The following is a 21,367-nucleotide window of genomic DNA, read 5'->3' as shown; positions in this document are numbered from 1 at the left end:
CCACAATAATTACTATCCTTCAACTCACATTTGAAGTAATATGATAAAATGAATGCTACGTTTTTAAAATTCTAAGTGAAAATATTTTTTTTCTCGCTTACTATCTCACATTTTTTTGCCTCCATGATGTTATAGTTAGCGTGTTTAGCTAGCGTGTTGGAGGTGCCGGGTTCGATTCCCAGAGAGAGGGGTGATGATAATTAATATTAGTGATTTTACACTGTAAAAATTATATAATAATATAATTATCCTGGACTGGTCCCTGAAACGCAGGAGTGATCACCTTGGTTTCATGTAAGTAACGATCAATCTAACACTGCGTCAATATGATGCAGTGCTCTATTCACCATTGGGTCCGGATAGCGGTTAGAACTAACTATCCGTCACGCTGCTTCCCCGCAGGGATATGCAGAGAGAATAGAACGCTAAACCAATATGTGTTTGCAAACAACCTTCGTCTCTTTTACATCCATGCATTTCCTCCTTACCTGGCCACTGTCAAGTACTAGATTATGCCAAGTTTTCCTCGGTCTTTCTCCGATTCTATTACCAATTGCATTTGCGTCATAAATTTGTTTTACTGTTCTTTATTCACTCATTCGATCCACATGTCCAAACTATATATGTATATAATACATACATTTATAAATACAATACGAAATTACCCAAAATTATTTATTATTTGGATTATTATGTAAATGATTTTAAAAGTCTATACACACATATTTCCTACATATTATTAATAAATAAATAAAATTCTGAAATGACAATTTTGAAAGCTTCATGAAAAGGGTTAAAAACAAATTCATTTGAATGAATAAACATGTTCAGGGAAAAAATTCTACTTGCGTATTCAGTAGCCTTGACATAAAATTATTCTTTTTATCTTTTTATCCGAACTAATCTCAAGAAACATCAGAAATTATACAAATATTTTCCTTACGTCTTGATTAAAAATATTTAGTTTTATCATGACATATGGTATCGAATGCAGAGCGAACACCGCAGTAACAAAAACGCGCTACGAGTGTCACAAATGAAGACACTAAGGAGCATATGAGGAACAAAAGGATAAGAGAAATATGCGAGATACAAGATGTCGTTAGGTGGGGAAGGCGACGAAGAAGACAATGGTACGCGCATGTGAGGAGAATGGAACCATCCAGACTCTCCCCACATTGCATTGCACAATGAACATCGTTTAACCGTACTGAAAGATCACACTTCGATTTTTTTTTATAAATATGTATATACTTATATATATTTATATATATAAATATATATATATATATATATATATATATATATATATATATATAAATATATATATAAATATATATATATATATATATATATATATATATATATATATATATATATATATATATATATATATATATATATATATATATATATATATATACACGAGTATATATATATTACATTTTTTGACATCTCATCAAAGATGAAGAAGAATATGGAAGTCTGGGCATTTACGGGGTTGACGACCGTCATAGTCTGGTTAAAGTGATAACTTTACACACGTGTAACAATCACCAATTCCACCCATTATTGACAACCACACTACTCAAATAAATGCCCCGTTTTTATGGGGCATTTGCCCAGCCTTCCATATTCTTCTTAATCTTTGATGAAATGTCAAAAAAAAAATTAAAATTAACTCCTATAATTGGAGATAATCCACATTTGTGAACAAGTATTTGGACACACTCAAAATGTTGTATATATATATATATATATATATATATATATATATATATATATATATATATATATATATATATATATATATATATATATATATATATATATATATATATATATATATATATATATTACTTCGTCTGTCGCTCGTCACTAAGAAAATCGTTATTATTCGTAAGAAATAAGTCTAAAATTCCGTCGTTAAATGAGGTGTGGCATTTAGTGCTTGATCAGAATAAACTATTACACATGTCACATACTTATTATGCAATCTATGCAAGCGCTTACAATGCAATACAGGTGTACAATTATTTTGCACGTACGCAAATGTGCACACGAATACTTAGCCTTCGAATAATGCAGGGTCAATGCATTCACATCCTGCCATGGGTTGATGTTAAAACAATAGCTATAGCCATGGCATCATTGTATATTTTCTGATATCCTTTTTCCTTGTTCAAAAAAATCAGGAGGAGCTAGATAGGTGTCAACTATAAATACTGCAATATTACATAAATATTCAAGGATGAAAGATGACTTAATGCTGTCAAAATGCAATCTTTCAGTGCGGCAAACCGATGTATGATGAATGTTCTAATGGTGATATAATGAAAAAATGAATCCCACATACTAATATAAGAGTTTCTGCTTAATAAAAAGCTTCTTTACATCTCACCAATAGATGTCTCTAGTGAAGTTTTAGTGATTCATGAACAAGGTTTCTAAATTGGTTCATATATATAGAACTTCCAAGAATTTGAGTAGTGTGGTTGTCAATAATGGGTAGAATTGGTGAATGTTACACGTGTGTAAAGTGATCACTCAAACCAGCCTATGACGGTCGTAAGCCCCGTAAATGCCCAGACTTCTATATTCTTCTTCATCTTTGATGAGATGTCAAAAAAAAAAAAAAAAAAAAAAAAAAATGAAAAAATGAATGTTGATAAAAGCTTTATACATAGATAAAATTGAGATGTTTTGAGATAGTATGAATATGTTTAAGGAACCAGTGAGGAAAGAACAATAGGACCAATTTACGAGGTGTATTTATTTGGAAAAACGACCAGAGAGAGATCGAGGAAAGCTTAGCATGAACAAATAATTCAAATACTCGGGCGTGGTCATATTACAAAACCAGCACACAAGGTGGTTGAATGTAGTTTTTGTAGAGATATATCAACAAAGATAAAGAAGAATATAGAAATCTGGATTTTTACGGGCCTTATGACTTGTCAGAGGCTGGTTTAAGTGGTCACATTAGATGTGATTGACAACCACACCACTCAAATTTCAGAAGTTGTATGTATATATATATATACATATATTCTTTTATTGATACCATCTTTCGCATGTAAGTACTCGTTATCGAGAAGAATATGTGGAGCCGTGAAAAAGGGGAAACAGTGGCGCCTCTGGCATAGCAACGAACTGTAAAATTATACAATATAATCGTATATCAGGATCCTAGCATCTCAGACCATATGCGACTCCTTTAGTTGAAACGGGATGGCTATATACTGAGAATAACAAACACTAGAGGCCGAGGCTATCGAAGAAGAGGAAGAAGAAGAAATACTTACACCGAGGTGGAAGGAGAAAAGTGGAAAGATTCTGATTGAGGTGAGAAGGAACAAGTGAGAAAGGATGTGACGCAGCTTCTCCAGGTGGCAAGCTGAAGACAGGAGGAGTTAGAGACTGAGGGTCAGAAGAAGAAGTGGCGGTACTCACGGGGGAAGGCGACGAGCTTCTCGGTGCGCGCGTGAAAGTCGTCCTCATCCTCGTGGTAGGAGTAGCGCTCGGGCTGGTCGGCCTGCAGGTCGGCCTCGTGCTGCCGGCCGCGCTCGAACTGCAGCAGCATGTCCCTGGGCGCGCTGGGCAGCACGCGGCCGGTGGTGTTGGGCGCCTGCGCGAAGCCCAGGCGCGCCAGCACGTGCTGCCGGATGGCGGCCAGCGACACCTGCCGCACCTCGGAGCGCAGGCGGCACACGGCGCAGCCGCGCTCCAGCGTCGCGTTGTCGGGCGCGCCCCGCCGCTCCACGGCGCGGTCGGCGGGCGCGCAGCCCGAGCCCAGGGCTCCGGCCGCCAGCAGCGCCAGCAGCGCCAGCGCGCCGTGCGCCCGCATGCTCCCGGCTCCCGGCGCCGCTACAGCATCGCCGCGCCGCCCAAGGCTCTGCAAACCACTTACCACCCTCTTACTCTGCCCAACTTGTCATTATACACATAGGTACTTACAGACAACGGTAATGTACCCTCACAGAACTTTGGGGGCTCTGCAACACCCCCATCCTATATTACTCCACTCTTCATCATCTACATAATAATGGATCACGGTTATGTGCCCTCACTGAGCTTTGGGGTCTCTGGAAACCCCCCTTCCTATACTACTCGACTCTTCATCATCTACACAATTACAGATTGCGGTAATATGTCCTCACTGAGTTTAGAGGTCTCTGGAAACCCCACTTCTTGTACTATCTACTCCACTCTTCATCAAGATACGGTTATGTGCCCTCACTGAGCTTTGGGGTCTCTGGAAACCCCCCTTCCTATACTACTCGACTCTTCATCATCTACACAATTACAGATTGCGGTAATGTGCCCTCACTGAGCTTCGGGGGCTATGGAAACTACTCTTCCTATACTTACTGACCTTTTGACGCTAGAAGTGCTTAATTTTTCAACATTTTAATTTTATTTATTTCTTTTGTTTGCTTTTATTTCATTAATAAGTATTATGTCTAACCCTGTAGTGTAATGGTTAGCACGCTCGACTACTGCACTGGAGGTCCCGGATTCGGTTCCCGGGTGAGGGGGTGATTTTTTTTGTTTGTGATTTTACATTTTAATATCTATTTCATATTGCCTTGGACTATTCCGTGAAGCGCAGGAGTGATCACCTTGCCTTCATGTGAGTAACGATCAAGATAACACTGCGTCAATACTATGCAGCGTCTTATTCACCGTGTGGTACGGATACGGGTTAAAAGAAGAAGATGACGTATAATCAAATATAAATATTTATATATATTTCAAATAATGATAAAATTGATTATACAATAAAATACGAATACTTAACTATTACTTCTTATAACTACATTGTTACTACATTGTGACACGCGTTTTGATGGATTCTACATCATTTTCAACCACTAATGCGGAATGCACCGAAAAAAGTGCCACGATATATTTTTAACCCTAGATTAAAGGACTTTCGTAAAATTTACGACGAACAACCGAATTGGTCAGAGCACCGTAATAACACACGTAAAGAATGTAGTGACAACTAGCATATGTTTTAGTTTTACACCCATATTTTACGTTCGTATTTTATATAAATTTTGAAAAAACATGTTGCACGTATTTATTATGTTTTTAGTAAACTTTTTCTTTTCGTCGTACATTTTACGATAGTTCCATATTAACATACATTGTCCGAAACGTCCCCGTGGTCTAGAGTTAAAATAAAATGGTATTACCAAGTAAAATTTAATGTTGAAGTGGATAGTGACTAGGATGTAACAAAGTGACTGCCGAATCAGTTCGAAATTATAAAAATTAAATCTAGCTACAACTTATGCAACACAGCTTACAGTGGTCCTCGGAAAAATAGAATTTAATTTCTAACCAGAAATTTAAATTTGAAAAAAATATATATGTCACCATCTATGTATTATTTTAATTATTTTCTTCTTTTGATGTTAATTTTTTATTTATTTAATTGTTATATCATATAATTTTATCAATTTAAATATTATTTATTACAGCGGACACTGGATTATTCACCCTACGGATGAAATATATTTTTTTTAATTGCCTCAACTTGATATGAAGCATAATAATGATCGCTTAAGCCAGCCAAATGCCAGGTCTTAAGCCCTGAAATGCTCAGACTCCCATTTGAAACAAATTTAAAAAAAATACATCTCACCCATAAAAAATTATCTTAAATTTAATTTAAAGTCTACATATTACACTACCTAATAAATGATGTTCAGAATTACAGATATCAAATAAATTTGAGTCACAAACTCTATTAGAGAGGTAACTCGTTATTTGAAATATTGTATCATTAAAAAATATTTGTATTAATGAATTCAATTGTAATTTAAACTCACATCCAATATATACTCCCAAGTAAAATCATAGAACTCAAATCAAATACCTACTAAGTAACTTCATTGCTGCAATCATTGAATTGTATAAAGAGATAAATTAATAATGTTTTTGTTCAGAATTTTTACTCATGAATTACATGAAATTAAAGTTACTTTAAACATAAAGAGTAAACCCACTCACAAGGAATAAATAGGCTTTAAAACTTTTAAAATTGGAGACTAAGTAGGAATATGATAACCTGTATTGGTAGATTTCAGAGTCACTTATACTTTAGGTATAAAATTGATAAAAGATCAATTCATTTTTATTGATTCGAAAGTCACATTTTGGTAAAACATTTTTTTTTAATTTTTTTTTTTTTAGTTTTCCTTGGTATATACGGTGTTTAAAAATGATGCGAAAGGCATCAAAACACTTTTCACAATAGATTTTAAGAAATATTGGTTTTTACCAACTAAAACTTAAATAAAAAAGCTAGCGGGAATATTCGAGTTTAGAATGCGAACAATTTAGACTACGAAAAAAATGTCGGCGAAAAACTGCCACGAACTTTTTCAAAATTTAATTATGTACAAACATATACACGTACATATATATTCGCGTTCATAATTCATGGTTTTTATGAAATTAAACCGTTTTTCTCCCATACATTTTCGATAGAACTATCTAGAAGCGCTATCGCGCTCTTCGTCACAAAAAGGGTGAAAGAGATACAAAGCAAGCCCAATACGTTTTCATTAATTAATTAATTCGGCAGTCACTTTGTCGCAGTATAAATTTATTTTTAATTTAAGTTTTACTTGTTAAATACCACTATTTCTTAAAATTTATAGTGACACGTGTTTCGATGCATTCCGCATCACGGTGTTTAAAAATCACGAGGAATGAATCGAAACACGTGTCACAATAGATTTTCATAAACAGTGGTATTTACCAAGTAAAACTTAAATTAAAAACAAATACGTTTTACTGGGTTATTATACCGTGAATCGCTAGCTTTGCTGTTGTTAGACGAAAACGGCAACATAAACCAAAAAAACGAATGATTTGAGAATTTATGTAATTTAGATACATAATACTATAAAACAAATAAAAGCAATACTCACATCTCCAATGATATGAAAGAAAGTCACTTTCGTTGTGTTTTTCAGACAGGTACAGAAGAAAATTTTTAAAAAATGCCTACAGATGAACGAAACTTTTAAAATATAGAAAATAAACGTAAATTATTTTTGATAAAGTCTTAATGATTTTCTTTTCCTAAACTTCAAAATTAACAGAATAAAGAAAAAAATGTTGCAAGCGCGTGACATATTATTTAATTAAATACACGTAGCTTGATATTTTTCATTTTTTAAAATTTGAATACGACTAGGCGAATTTTCAAAAAAATATACTAATTTCGCCGAGTGTATAAAATGCAAGAGCTGACGACGTCAGGATGTCGACTCTGAGAAATGTCAGCACTGAGTTGAATGCGGGCGATATATGCGCGCTATTGCAAGCCGTCGATCTGTGGGAGGGGTGGCTGCTAGAGGGGGTTGGAGAAAGGGGGGAAATGAGAGGGGGTAAGACAGAGAAATAAAAATATTTTGTTAGGTACTGCTTGATCATCGATACTAATAATCTGCCCAAAATTTCTTATCTATATAAAACATACTACGTCATTGTGGCCGTTTAATCAATACATGAATAATTGCATGATCAAGAAGATTTGTATATAATTTATATTTGAGGCTCTAACTTTGTGACTGTCCATTTTATAAGTTAAATGTAACACTGTTTTAAAATCACTATAAGACATAATAGTGATTTTAAAGCAAAGTTATATTTTAATTATTAAAAGAAGATTTGTATTTATTTTTTGTTTCGGCCTTTACTTTGTGGTAAGACATGTTATAATGATTAAGGAAACACGTTGTTTTTAAACCACTTGAGTTTATTTATTTATGACTACTAGGGTCGGAAGTTAAACTTCCATCTTCAGTTATTATTTAGACCTGAAGATGGAAGTTTAGCTTCAGAAACTAGTTGTCATAAATAAATAAACTCAAGTGGTATAAAAACAATGTGTTTCCTTAATCATTTTAACATGTCTTACCACAAAGTAAAGGCCGAAACAAAAAATAAAATACAAATCTTCTTTTCTGTTTCGTTTATCATTTTAAGGAGATTTGTATTATTAACAACATTTTGGGTGTGTCTAAATTCACGTTCAGAAATCTCCGAAGTGAATCCACCAAGGCCAACTGTAGATGCTGGCTTTGCAGGATTCGCTCTTAACCTCTAAATATGTCTAATTTTATTTCATGACTATAATTATTATTGAACAGTTCAAGTACAAATCAGGCAGGCGAATAGAAATTGTAACGCTATCGAATAATCAACTGCGAACAATGCTTTGGCCACCCCTAACATAGAATCGACATGGCAGGAGGCTAACCCCTTTTAAGAACAGACCACAAGACCTACACCAGGGATCGGCCACAAGACCTACACCTCTTGGACCAAAAGAGTCAAACGTGAGTAACAAAACGGTTTGGAAATTTTAGCAAGGCCAATTTTTAATTGTAAATAATTTAATTTAATTTATTATATGCTTAATGGAATCTACAAGTATTCCTTAAGTAATAGATTTTTGATCAGAATTTCTGATTTAAACATCTTAGATGTATAAATAACTGCAAAAAAATTAAAACGTCTTTTTCTATTAAAATATATATATTTTTTTTTAACCATGAACCTCTGTTACTCAAAAAATATTTAAAGGCGCATTTTAACATTCAACAATTTATGTATTTTATTGTGCATTTTTAATTTGAGTAGTGAAGAAGACAAAATAAAACTTAAGTAAATATTTCGCCAGCTACCGTTCTAGAGGTCTCGGGTTCGATTCCCAGGGGAGGATCAAATAAATATGAGTGATTTTTTCACTCTAATATTTATTCAATATTACCCTGGACTGGTACCTGAAGCGGAGGGCTGATCACCTTTCCTTCATATGTTAAGATAACACTGCATTTATATGATGCTGTGCCCAATGCACCATTGAGGTGCGGATAAGGGTTTTGAAGAAATATTTAAAAGTTTTTTTTTTATCTTTTACATTGCATAATTAAAAACAATAAAATATATCTATATATATATATCTATATTTCTGTAAAAAATACATTTTAAATTTGATAAAAAAAAGAGCCAATATTGCTTAAAGAGCCACGTGTGGCTCGCGAGCCACACGTTGCCAACCCCTGGCCTACACTAAGAAAGAAAAAAAGAAAAGATATTTTCAAATAGGTATCTACAAACCATGATGCTGGCTTAGGGGAGATGATTAAATGCAATCACAATGATATATTAGCGTTCACCCTTAGCGATGGTGTGCTAAAAATAATTCCATTGTGCAACCATGCGGGTCATCCGTTCGCAGGCGGCCCTCCAGGCATTTCAAACGCACGGCCTACCGGTGCATTGTCTAGGGTCTAATAAGACCCCAATAGGGGGGAATTAATATGATTATTCAACCTTTGATAACACAGATGCAAATTCGAATAATGAACGTTTTATAAAATAAATTATATTGAATTTAATAAAAAGTTAGCATTTAGGAAAATATATTAAATGTAGTAACCATGATTCAAAGAAGAGTCGAAAATGCTGTCTGAAGGTTTGAGTACAGATCGCGCGCACATACTATGACAGCGCGCCTCGCAGGCTTGCCAACATGACAATTAACTCTCTTGTTAGTCTTAAGAATATAAGATGTGGGCAGATATTTACATTGACGGTATATACCGTCAATATAAGTACTATGTACATAATATATACATAGTACAAATATGAGTACATTTTAAAAAATTATCCTTTTTAACGTCCAATTAAATTTGGAAAACTTCCAATTTATTAACTTCCAAAATATTAGAATTAAAAAAAAACACTTTTTATTTATTTGACCACCCCTGGGAATCGAACTCGGAACCTCTGGGACGGTAGCCATGCGTGCTGATCATTGCACTACCTAGGCGGACAATATGTATATAAATATATATATATATATATATATATATATATATATATATATATATATATATATATATATATATATATATATATATGTATATATATATATATATATATATATATATATATATATATATATATATATATATATATATATATATATATATGTATATATATAAATATATATATATATATATATATATGTATATATATATATATATATATATATATATATATATATATATATATATATATATATATATATATATATATATATATATATATATATATATATATATATATATATATATATATATATATATATATATATATATATATATATATATATATATATATATATATATATATATATATATATATATATATATATATATATATATATATATATATATATATATATATATATATATATATATATATATATATATATATATATATATATATATATATATATATATATATATATATATATATATATATATATATATATATATAAATATATATATATATATATATATATTTATATATATATCCATATACTTATAAATATTTCAGGGTTGCATATCTGTATCCGTAGTTTTTTGTATCACTTAGACCCTGCTAATATATTTGAGTTCCCTTATTATATTTAAGGGGTGGATATAATATGTACAAACCTTATAATTGTAGGTACCCTATCGAATTTTATTAGCACAAATCAGTTTCGCTTGTGTAGTATTGAGGCAACTGAGAAACGCGTCCTTGCTAAAACGTGTCATACTTGACTTACAGAGCCATCTTTCGACGTTTTACTGAAGCGTGATTCTGTGATATCCTGAAAACCTGAAAAACTCCCTAGTTTCAGGAGACAGAGCTAACGCTGCATCTAAATTGTTGTAGCAGATGTCTCTATAAAACATAATGGGGAATTTAATTTGAAAACAATTTTTTTACTTAAATTTATGAATCCAAGCTATAAAGATATTATTATTGTATATTTCGATATTAATATACTAATAATGATATGTACGAAGCATACAGCATCAGTGTTGTATACAAAAAGTCTTCATTTTAAGGAGATTCCTTTTAATATTTGGTTTATATTATTTTAACTTTACTTTTAATAACAGCAAATAAAATAAATTAAAGAATAAAAATTGATATTAGTTTTTTTAATATGTAAATTATGCATTACTTTAGTTTTGATATCTTTCAGAGTGTAACTTGAAAAAATACAGGTTTCCCATTTCAAATTAGATATTTTACAAACCAAATTGGACTAGTTTAAAATCAAATTGGAATTTTTACTAAAAAAATTGGACGTTGTATTTGTATTTTATAAAAATATATATTTAAAGTAGTATTGAAAATATTGTACACATCGCGCCCACAGACTATGACAGCGCACCGCGCAGGTTTGCTAACTTGACGGCTAACGCACTAGCTAGTTTTAAGAATAATTTATGTGAGCTGGTATTCACACTGTCGGTACATGAAGTACCTGACAGATCTGCTCTTGCAAATATATATTTTTTAACTAAGTTGCAAAATTTATTGAAAATGTGAAACAACATAAAATTGTATCCCAATTTTACTATGAATTTACATTTGAACGCATTCAATATACCTGTCTCTGCCAATCTAAATAAATACAAGTTTGTAAATCCGTCACCAAATTTTCTAGAAGTGCCCCGGAGTAGGCAGTGAAAGGGCTAATCCCTATTTAGTACTACTAGTAGTACTAGTATGAAACTAGTATGAAACTAGTATGAAACTAGTATGAAACTAGTACTACTAGTAGTACTAAATAGGGATTAGCCCTTTCACTGCCTACTCCGGGGCACTTCTAGAAAATTTGGTGACGGATTTACAAACTTGTATTTATTTAGATTGGCAGAGACAGGTATATTGAATGCGTTCAAATGTAAATTCATAGTAAAATTGGGATACAATTTTATGTTGTTTCACATTTTCAATAAATTTTGCAACTTAGTTAAAAAATATATATTTGCAAGAGCAGATCTGTCAGGAAGCCTAGATGCTTTTGTATCTGGATCTGGGCATGCGGTGGGACAGCTTTCAATATAGTACTATTATGAATATTTTAAAAGAAATTCAAACTTTCTTTTATAAACTATAATATAACGTCCAAATTCATTTGTAAAACGTACAAATTTATTTAATTTGTAAGTCGCCCAATTTGATTTGAAAAGGGTTAAATTTGAAATGAAAAACCTGTATTAACCCTGATTGTGTAAAACCATATCTTTCCGACTTACCATGAATTTGAATATCTAGATTTATGTAGTTTCTAGGTAAGGATGAATGAATTCGAATGAAATAAAACACGTAAATATATATTAAAACTCATATATTTTTAATCGTCAGTTGTAGGTATGTGTCTCTTGCCAGGTCAACACGCTGCATGGAATTTTGGCGTTCTATCCTCTATGTTGATTTCATGAAGATATGTGTGCGCCTTCGTCATCAAAACGCTGTTGGTAGTATGTAAGGTAAAATAGGGAAAAATTCTTGGAGTGGGGATGACTGCAACATTTTTCAATTCTAATAGATGAACGTGAAAAAATATATTATATAGTTAAGCAAGACAGTAAAATAAATAAAATAAAATAATATTCAATAATGTCTGTAAAATAATAGCGGCAGAAATGAAGACTATAAGGAGCGTATCTGTTAAGTGTTTTCTAAGTGAAGTCACATCCTTGAATGACCTCCACTGGACTCCGAGAAGGTGAAGCTCCTACCACCAAGGCAGGATGTGAGTTACATGACTCACGTGGGTCTTGGGAGTGAGCTGTAATACAGAGGGAGGTCACAATAGACCTTATGGTCGCAGTGACATAAAAGATGCAAGATCCCTCGACCTCAAAAAAAGTGTCTTCGAGACAGAATAAGGAATAAAAGGATAAGGAAAATATGCGAGATGGAAGATTTCGTTAGGTGGCGAAGACAACGAAGAAGACAATGGTATGCGCATGTGAGGAGAATAGAACCATCACGACTCCTGGCCAGACCACCAAAGAGTCGGATTAAAAACGGGAGTAAGTCATATATACATATATGTACATACATTGAGATTTATGCAAGTCCAGTTACATTTCTGCGCTCCCATTCCGCTGATTGACCAATAACCCCGCAGTGACCCGATGGCCAAGCGCACAGTCACATGTGTTACCCACTTGTCTAATCAATAGCAATTGTGCGCTAAAAAATGTAAAGGGGGTAAATGCCAATTGCGTTTCCAGGACAAGACGAACGGCGAATAGGAACGGTGGACAATTCACGCACTTAGGCTTGAGGTATGTATGTCACACGCGTCAAGAGTCTATCGTCAAGCGTTTGTACATGTAATATATCGCTCATTCCTTCCAACAACGTCATATATAAAAAATCCGCCAATTTCCAGTTTTGCATGTTTTTGGAATGCCCAGAAAATGTACTATATCCCAGCAAAAGCGGCATGTTTTGAACTTAATATTTACCCGCTGCAGGGCAGAAAGAGTTGTTTTTGCATTTTGAAGAGAAGGTAGGGTTAATTTTTTTTTAAATTAACTAAATATTTTTCAAATAGGGAAAAAACAATCAGGTTTTACCTAAAAAGATATGTTGCGCAGTAAAAAGTTTAATAAGTGGATTGATATTTATTTGTAATACATTTTATTATATTTTTAAACTTTAAAAACGATCTCCTGAATTTTTTTTTTTTTTATATATGACGTTGTTGAAAGGAGTGAGCAATATGTGTGTATATAATAACACATTTAAATATATATATATATATATATATATATATATATATATATATATATATATATATATATATATATATATATGTATATATATATATATATATATATATATATATATATATAAATATATATATATATATATATATATATATATATATATATATATATATATATATATATATATATATATATAAATATATTTATATATATATATATATATATATATATATATATATATATATATATATATATATATATATATATATATATATATATATATATTTATATATATATATATATATATATATATATATATATATATATTTATATATATATATATATATATATATATATATATATATATATATATATATATATATATATATATATATATATATATATATATTTATATATATACATATATATATGTAAATTGTTAACTGAGAATAAAACAGAACTGTGCATACCTTTTAAATATCTTTTTCTGTGGACTCAATCTTGTAGATTGGTTTGCAGCAACAAATGATCAAATATACACAGTTTATCAAATACAATTAAATAAAAAAGAAGGTAAATCAAAGACATTATGTAAACGTTATCATGCAAACGTTCATATGTATGTTTAAATATAAATAAATATATGAGTTTTTTCACTTTAATGTTAGCCTGGCCTGGCAGGACAGATCAACTTTCTTTAAACGATGAAATAAACATTGCATCAATTAGATGCAGCGCCTTATGGACCATGTTGTGTAAATAATAGTCAGAAGTGGTAGTTTATGTATATTATATTAATGTTTGTAAGTACAATTTATAAATAAAAGAAACATTGGCAGAGAGCTGAAATATTGGCGGATATTAACAATTCCCAGGGCAAATGATTCTCTTACTAATAAAATATACTTATTTGTGGATATACATACATATATATATATATATATATATATATATATATATATATATATATATATATATATATATATATATATATATATATATATATATATATATATATATATATATATATATATATATATATATATATATATATATATATATATATATATATATATATATATATATATATATATATATATATATATATATATATATATATATATATATATATATATATATATACATATATGTGTATGATTTTAATTTTTTTATAAGTATAAATAAAATTTATTCATATATACAGAAGCTGGCGAACAAGGAATAAAGTGTACGTTATTATTACTATAATTGTCCGTTATGCCATACTTACTTTATATGATAAAATATTTTTATATGGTTTACTGTCCGCCTCCGTAGTGTAATGGTCAGCACCCTCGGCTGCCGTTCTGGAGGTCCCGGGTTCGATTCCCAGGGCGGTCAAATAAATATTAGTGATTTTTTCTCTGTGATACTTATTTAATATACCCTGGACTGGTACCTGAAGCGGAGGGCTGATCACCTTTCCTTCATGTGTAAACTAATCAAGATAACACTGCGTTTATAAGACGCAGTGCCCTATGTACCATTGGGGTGCGGATAAGGGTTTTATTATTATTATTATTACTGACATTTATTAAAATTAACGTTTATTTTTGTTAAATTGTTTTGAATAAACAAATCTTGATAAAAATTAGTTTTAAGCTTAAAACTTTACTTTATCAAAATGTCTTAAGTACAAAAAAATAAATAAAAATATTAATCCTCGATAAATTTATAAAAGTTGCATTAAGATGATTTGGCCATGTGAATGGAATGAGTGAAAAAAATATTAAAAAAAAAATATTATAAGGCAAATATGGTAAAATAAACAGAGGAAGACCGAGGAAAATTTGGCATGGTCAAAATATTAAAATACTTGAAAGTGGTCAGTCGGAATAATCGGTGGGTACCTATATATGAGGATATGCACGAATGAATGGGAATCAACATCGCAGGAGGCTTATCTCTCTTACTTAAAAACAGGCCGTAAGGCACACACCAATCAGAAGAAGAAGAAGAGAAGAAGTATAAATTCGAAAATGGTTTGCAAAGACCAACTGGTGTGGCGTTCTACACTCTCTGCCTACCCATGCTGAGACGTGGAGTGATGGTTAGTTAGTTAACAACCAACCTTCACATCGTTAAAATAATAGTTAATTTATTGTAACTGCAAACAGTTGGTAGAATTCCATTTCAAATTGTTGGGTAATATATCCAAAATTAAACAAGGTGATTGGTTTGAATACTACTTTTATTTACATATATATGACGATATGTGACACGTGTTGTCTTATTGGTTTGTTTGATAATGTCTTAATAAGACGAAGCGCGACACATATTATCAAATATATAAATTAATAAAAGAAAAATCAATCCAAATAACCTTGTTTAATTTTGGATATATTACTCAAAAAACAAAAACTAAAATACATTTTAAATATAAATTTTACTTGATAAATACCACTACCACAATAGTGGTATTTACTAAGTAAAATTTTAATTTAAAAATGGATAGATGTTACCACAAAGTGACTGCCGAATCCATTAATGAAATTAAAATACGGTTGAGTACTTACGGGGAAAAGCGAGTACTTTTTCAATCTTCGCCTGCAAGTCGTCGTCCTCGTGGTAGGAGTACCTGGCCGGCTGGTCGGCCTGCATGTCGCGCTCGAGCTGGCTATCGCGCTCGAACTGCAGCAGCATGGCGCGCGGCACGACGGGCAGCACGCGGCCCGTCGTGTTGGGCGCGCGCGCGAATCCCAGCCGCGCCAGCACCTGGCTCCTGATGGCAGCCAGCGACGCCTGCCGCGCCTCGCTGTACAGGCTGCACGACGTGCAGCCTGCCGGTGAGTCCTTCTCTAGAGGCGACTGGCACCTCCTCGGCTGCCTCGGCCTCAGATCATCCATGAGGCCGTCTAGCCCATCGTCTAGCTCCTCTGACGCGTCCAGCTCTTCTGCCTCGAGCAAGTCTGGGTGTAGATTCTTTGCCTTGGGCGAGTCTGCCAGGTGTAGCTCTTTTGCCGAGTGTTGTTTTTCAGATTCGAGCGAGTCTGCAAGGTGAGGAAGATCTTCTGCCTCGAGCGAGTCTGCCTGGTGTAGTACCTCTTCTGCCTCAATCGAGTCTGCCGGGTGTAGTAGCTCCTCTACCATGAGCGATTCTCTCTGGTATAGTAGCTCTTGTGCGTCAAGCGAGTCTGTCGGGTGTAGGTCCTCTGCCTCAAGCGAGTCTGACGGGTGTTGTAGCTTCTCGGCTTCGAGCGAGTCTCCTTCCTCCTCGAGCGAGTCTGCTGGATGTAGTTCTTCTGCCTCGAATGAGTCTCCCGGGTGTAGCTCGTCAGATTCCACCGACCAAGAGCCGGTGAGCTCGCCCGCCTTGCTCGTGACACTCAGCCATAGCACAACCAGTGCTAAACGCATCCTAGCGTCTGACTACCGAGACCACTCATCGCTAGCTCTATGATGGGCTCGAACTATTTTCATTTCTCCTGGTGCCAACCCTGATTTCGTGTTTATTTATGTCCATTTTATTCCAGTTGGACTATCGTACCCTCAATTTATCTTTTACTGACATCCAAATCAGTTCTACTTACTCCAACGTTTGATACAAACGAAAAGATCTGAAAAAGTAACATTATATTTTTTAATAGCTGTATCCGGCCTGTTCCCTTGCTGTAACGTCTAAAAGATGGCGCTGCCATGGAGGAAAAAACTTCATTTTTTTTTTTACCTGACACAGGCAAACACCAAATCACCACTACAAATATAATATATTATAAAAAAATGCGCTTTTTGGAATGCGACGTTTTTCGAAATTTTAAACCAACCGTTGAATATCTTTTATTTATTAAGATAAAAAGTAATTACACATGTATTTTAATAAAATGAAATTAATGTCGGATAAATTTACGAATAACTTTTAAAAGGCATTTAAATTGCAAATGTTTTTATTAAAAATCATTTAATTCCTCTGATTAAATCACTAATATTGACAAGCATTCAAATGTTATCAAAATTAAAATAAATTTTTTATATTAAAATTTTACAACATTTTGAGTGTGTCCAAATACTTGTTCACAAAATCTGGATTATCTCCAATTACAGGAGTTATTTTTAAATAAATTATCTGGTCAAATTATAAGCTTAATAATAAAAATGAAAATGGTATTTTCTGGCGTTTCTCATGTGTGTGATTATAATCCGGGATTCAGATCTCACATACTAATATAAGAGTTTCTGCTTAGTAAAAAGCTTCTTTACATCTCACCAATAGATGTCTCTAGTGAAGTTTTAGTGATTCATGAACAAGGTTTCTAAATTGGTTCATATATATAGAACTTCCAAGAATTTGAGTAGTGTGGTTGTCAATAATGGGTAGAATTGGTGAATGTTACACGTGTGTAAAGTGATCACTTAAACCAGCCTATGACGGTCGTAAGCCCCATAAATACCCAGACTTCCATATTCTTCTTCATCTTTGATGAGATGTCAAAAAATAATATTAAAATTTTAGTTGGTAAATAAAACATTTTTCTTTAAATGTATTGCAACACGTGTTTCGACGCATTCAGCATCAGCACTTAACACCGTATAATTATAGCATAATCATGCTAGGTAATTATTGTCGTAACTCTGTTGGATGACCTTGTAAATAAATAAATAATATTCAAAAATTGTCGTATCACATTGTGTATGAATTAATAATTAGAATGAAATAAATAATAAAGACATTTTTTTGACTTCTCAATATTGGTGAAGACGAATACGAAAATCAGGACGTTTACATGGCTTACGATCTGCCATTAATTAGTTTTTATAGTAAAGATATCAATTAATAAAAACTTGATTTAATTAACTTCTATGTGGATAAAATTCAGCATTTGTGAATAAATAGTAGGACAAACTAAAAATATTAAAAAAATATAAACCGTAAATTTAATAACTTCTAGGTTAGAAAATTTGAAATTTGTGAATAAAATTTTAGACAAATTAAAAAATTTATAAAAAAAATAAATCATTGATAAAAACTTGATATTGTAAGTCCCAAAAAAAGGAAATTCAGAATTTGTTAATAAAAAAATTGACAAAATCAAATTATTGAAAATAAATCAATAAAAAATCTTGAGGTTGATTTTAAAAGTTGAGAAAATTTAGAATTTGTGTATTAAAAATTTAGACACATTTCAAATATTAAAATTAAATTATTCTTACCACATTGCATTTCTTCGAATGTTTTATTTACACAACTATTTCAATTTATCAAATATGAGATTGTATATTTTTGCAGTCACTTCAAACTTTGCTTAGATTTACATTTACAGGTGACAATTGTTAAGAGGACATCGCAGGATGCTGAGCGAAGGTGTTGTCGTCTCCAAACTACAGCGGCGAGTGTCGCTAGATATGTCCTTATGGCGCTAATGTTAATACCCAAAGTACGTTTAGATCATATGTACATATGTGGGTCAAAAGAGCACGCGCTGAAAAATTATAAGTCCTGCGGACAAGGTATGTTAAGGATCACACACATACACACACACACAAACACATAAAAAATAAACGTATGTAAAATATGTACAGAGCTTTTTTTAAAACAAAAAATCGGAAACTTACTTCACGTCAAGCTTTTAACTTAAATAAACATGTACCCATATACATATACAGTATCGAACAGATTAATTGAAACAAAACTTTTTTTCGTAAATTCAACACCCTCTAAAAAATGTTTAAGGGGTGTTCCTCGTATTATATACCAGGGCTGCTTCTTTCAGTAACTGAGATGATGAATAGCGAAAAGTATCACCAAATTCTACTGGAAAAGATACTACCAGAAATACAAAAAGGAAAGTCACATGGTAAAAGGAATATTTCAGCAGGATTTAACTCCCTGCCACAAATCCTAAAAAACGATGAAATTTTTCAAACAAAAACAATAAACTGTGTTGGACTGGTCAAGAATTTTGCCAGACATAAACCTCATTGAAAATCTATCGGCAATATGTAAGAATCGGCTCTCCAAAATTGATTGCACTACGGTGGAAAAGCTCATTTTGTCCATAATTTCGAGACGAAAAGATGGCATCCACCTGCCGAAACCATATATAATAGAACCAAGAAGAGAAAAATCTTTGATTCAGCTAAATGAGATGATTTTAACTATTAATTTGTGATATAACTAGTAAACAAAAAAATTACGAAAAAATAAGTTTTACAACATTTTGAGTGTGATCTAAGAGTTTTTGTTCAATTATCATCATCTCAGTCACTCAAAGAAGCAGCCTTGGTCCATAAAACGAGGAACACCCCTAAAACAATTTTTTAGAGGGTTCTGAAAATATGAAAAAAAAGTTTTGTGTGAATTAATCAAATAATCAGAGGAAGTTTAATGATTTTTAATAAAACATATGCAATTTAAATGCCTTGAACAGTTATTTGTGAATATCTATATATACTCGGATAATATATAATTGAATCGCAGTCTCTTTCGAGCTGAAAGGACTATAATTGATTATAAGTTAGCGAACTCGCAAAATCCTGTCACCATAATTCGATATTTAGCCAATTAGGGCTAGTTATTTAGTAGGTCTACAGGTCAAGGCACGTCCTGCTTTGATTGGCTAATATTTGACCGCCAGACCTTTGTCATTGGCACTGACAAGAATAACAAAACGACGATAAATTACAAAGTAACAAATTTAAAATACATTTATTTTATTAAAGGTATCTCAACTTGATATGAAACGTATACCGTTCCTCTTTATATGAAGGATAATAGAAGTCTTAGTATTCCGGGGCTTACGACCTAACATATCGCTCACTCTTTTCAAGAACGTCATAAATCAAAAATCGTCAATTTTCATTTGTGCATGTTTTCGGAATGCCCAGAAAATGTACTATATCCCAGCAAAAGAGGCATATTTGTAGCTTAACATTTACCCGCTACAGGGCAGAAAATGTTTTTTTTTTGCATTTTGAAGAAAAGGTATTGTTTAATTATTTTTTAAATATATTAAATATTTTTGAAATGGAGAAAAAACCTTCAGGTTTTAAATAAAAAGATCTGTTGCACGGTAAAAAAATAAGTAAGTGGCTTGATATATATTTTAAATACATTGTGTTATATTTTTAAACTTTGAAAACGTTCTCCTGAAAAATCAAGTTTTTTGATTTATGACGTTGTTGAAAGAAGTGAGCGATATGGCTGGCTTACGTGATCACTTTATACACTTGTGTAATGTTCACCACTCTGCCCATTATTGAATATCCATATTGTATTAAGTCTTGAAACCTGAATACAAGCAATGTTCTCAGGACCTTATACATGTCGATACACTTATCAATATGGCTGATTGTAGAGTCATCAGTTGAGAAATTGGTGATGCTCAGATATCCATCTTGTTTTCATAAATCAAGCTGAGATGTGCATGATATTGACATCTCATCCATGGGGCGAAAAATCTAGTGTAAAAATGTAGGTTCTTTCACTCTAATATTTACTATACATTACCCTGGACTGGTTAAAAAAACGCAGGTTTGACCACCTTACCTTCATCCAATTAACGATCAAGATAACATTGCGCCGATACGATGCAGTGTCCTATGCATCATTGGGCGAGGAAAAGGTGTAGAAGAAAAAGGATAATATTCTGTTTTTATAAAGTTATTTAAAAAATTTGAAGAAATTATATAAAATATTATACTTACAAATTTAAAATCCTTTGGGATTTTTTTCAGGGCAATATTAAGCTTGTAAGATATCAAACAGT

The 21,367-nt window shown here is 32.3% G+C and overlaps 2 protein-coding genes across 2 annotated transcripts; both read right to left on the bottom strand.

Moving 5' to 3' along the window:
* Window positions 1-2,624: 2,624 nt before the first annotated feature.
* LOC148303032 (growth/differentiation factor 11-like) lies at window positions 2,625-7,333 on the bottom strand. The gene is made up of 2 exons (XM_088270678.1): window positions 6,948-7,333; window positions 2,625-3,895 (listed from the first exon to the last, which is right to left on the bottom strand). Exon 2 carries the CDS (start codon window positions 3,845-3,847, stop codon window positions 3,428-3,430), a length of 420 nt encoding a protein of 139 aa, XP_088126804.1. The 5' UTR covers window positions 3,848-3,895; window positions 6,948-7,333; the 3' UTR covers window positions 2,625-3,427.
* A 4,881-nt stretch (window positions 7,334-12,214) lies between these two features.
* Window positions 12,215-18,997, bottom strand: LOC148303031 (uncharacterized). The gene is made up of 3 exons (XM_088270679.1): window positions 18,813-18,997; window positions 16,181-17,221; window positions 12,215-12,423 (listed from the first exon to the last, which is right to left on the bottom strand). Exons 2-3 carry the CDS (start codon window positions 17,019-17,021, stop codon window positions 12,272-12,274), a joined length of 993 nt encoding a protein of 330 aa, XP_088126805.1. The 5' UTR covers window positions 17,022-17,221; window positions 18,813-18,997; the 3' UTR covers window positions 12,215-12,271.
* Window positions 18,998-21,367: the final 2,370 nt, after the last annotated feature.

This window comes from Brachycentrus maculatus, unplaced genomic scaffold (genome assembly GCF_059751285.1).
Source record: "Brachycentrus maculatus isolate JH-2025_06_01 unplaced genomic scaffold, ASM5975128v1 h1tg000390l, whole genome shotgun sequence".
Classification (NCBI taxonomy): domain Eukaryota; kingdom Metazoa; phylum Arthropoda; class Insecta; order Trichoptera; family Brachycentridae; genus Brachycentrus; species Brachycentrus maculatus.
Note: the sequence above shows the minus strand (reverse complement) of the source record. Positions and strands in the feature narration are given on the sequence as shown.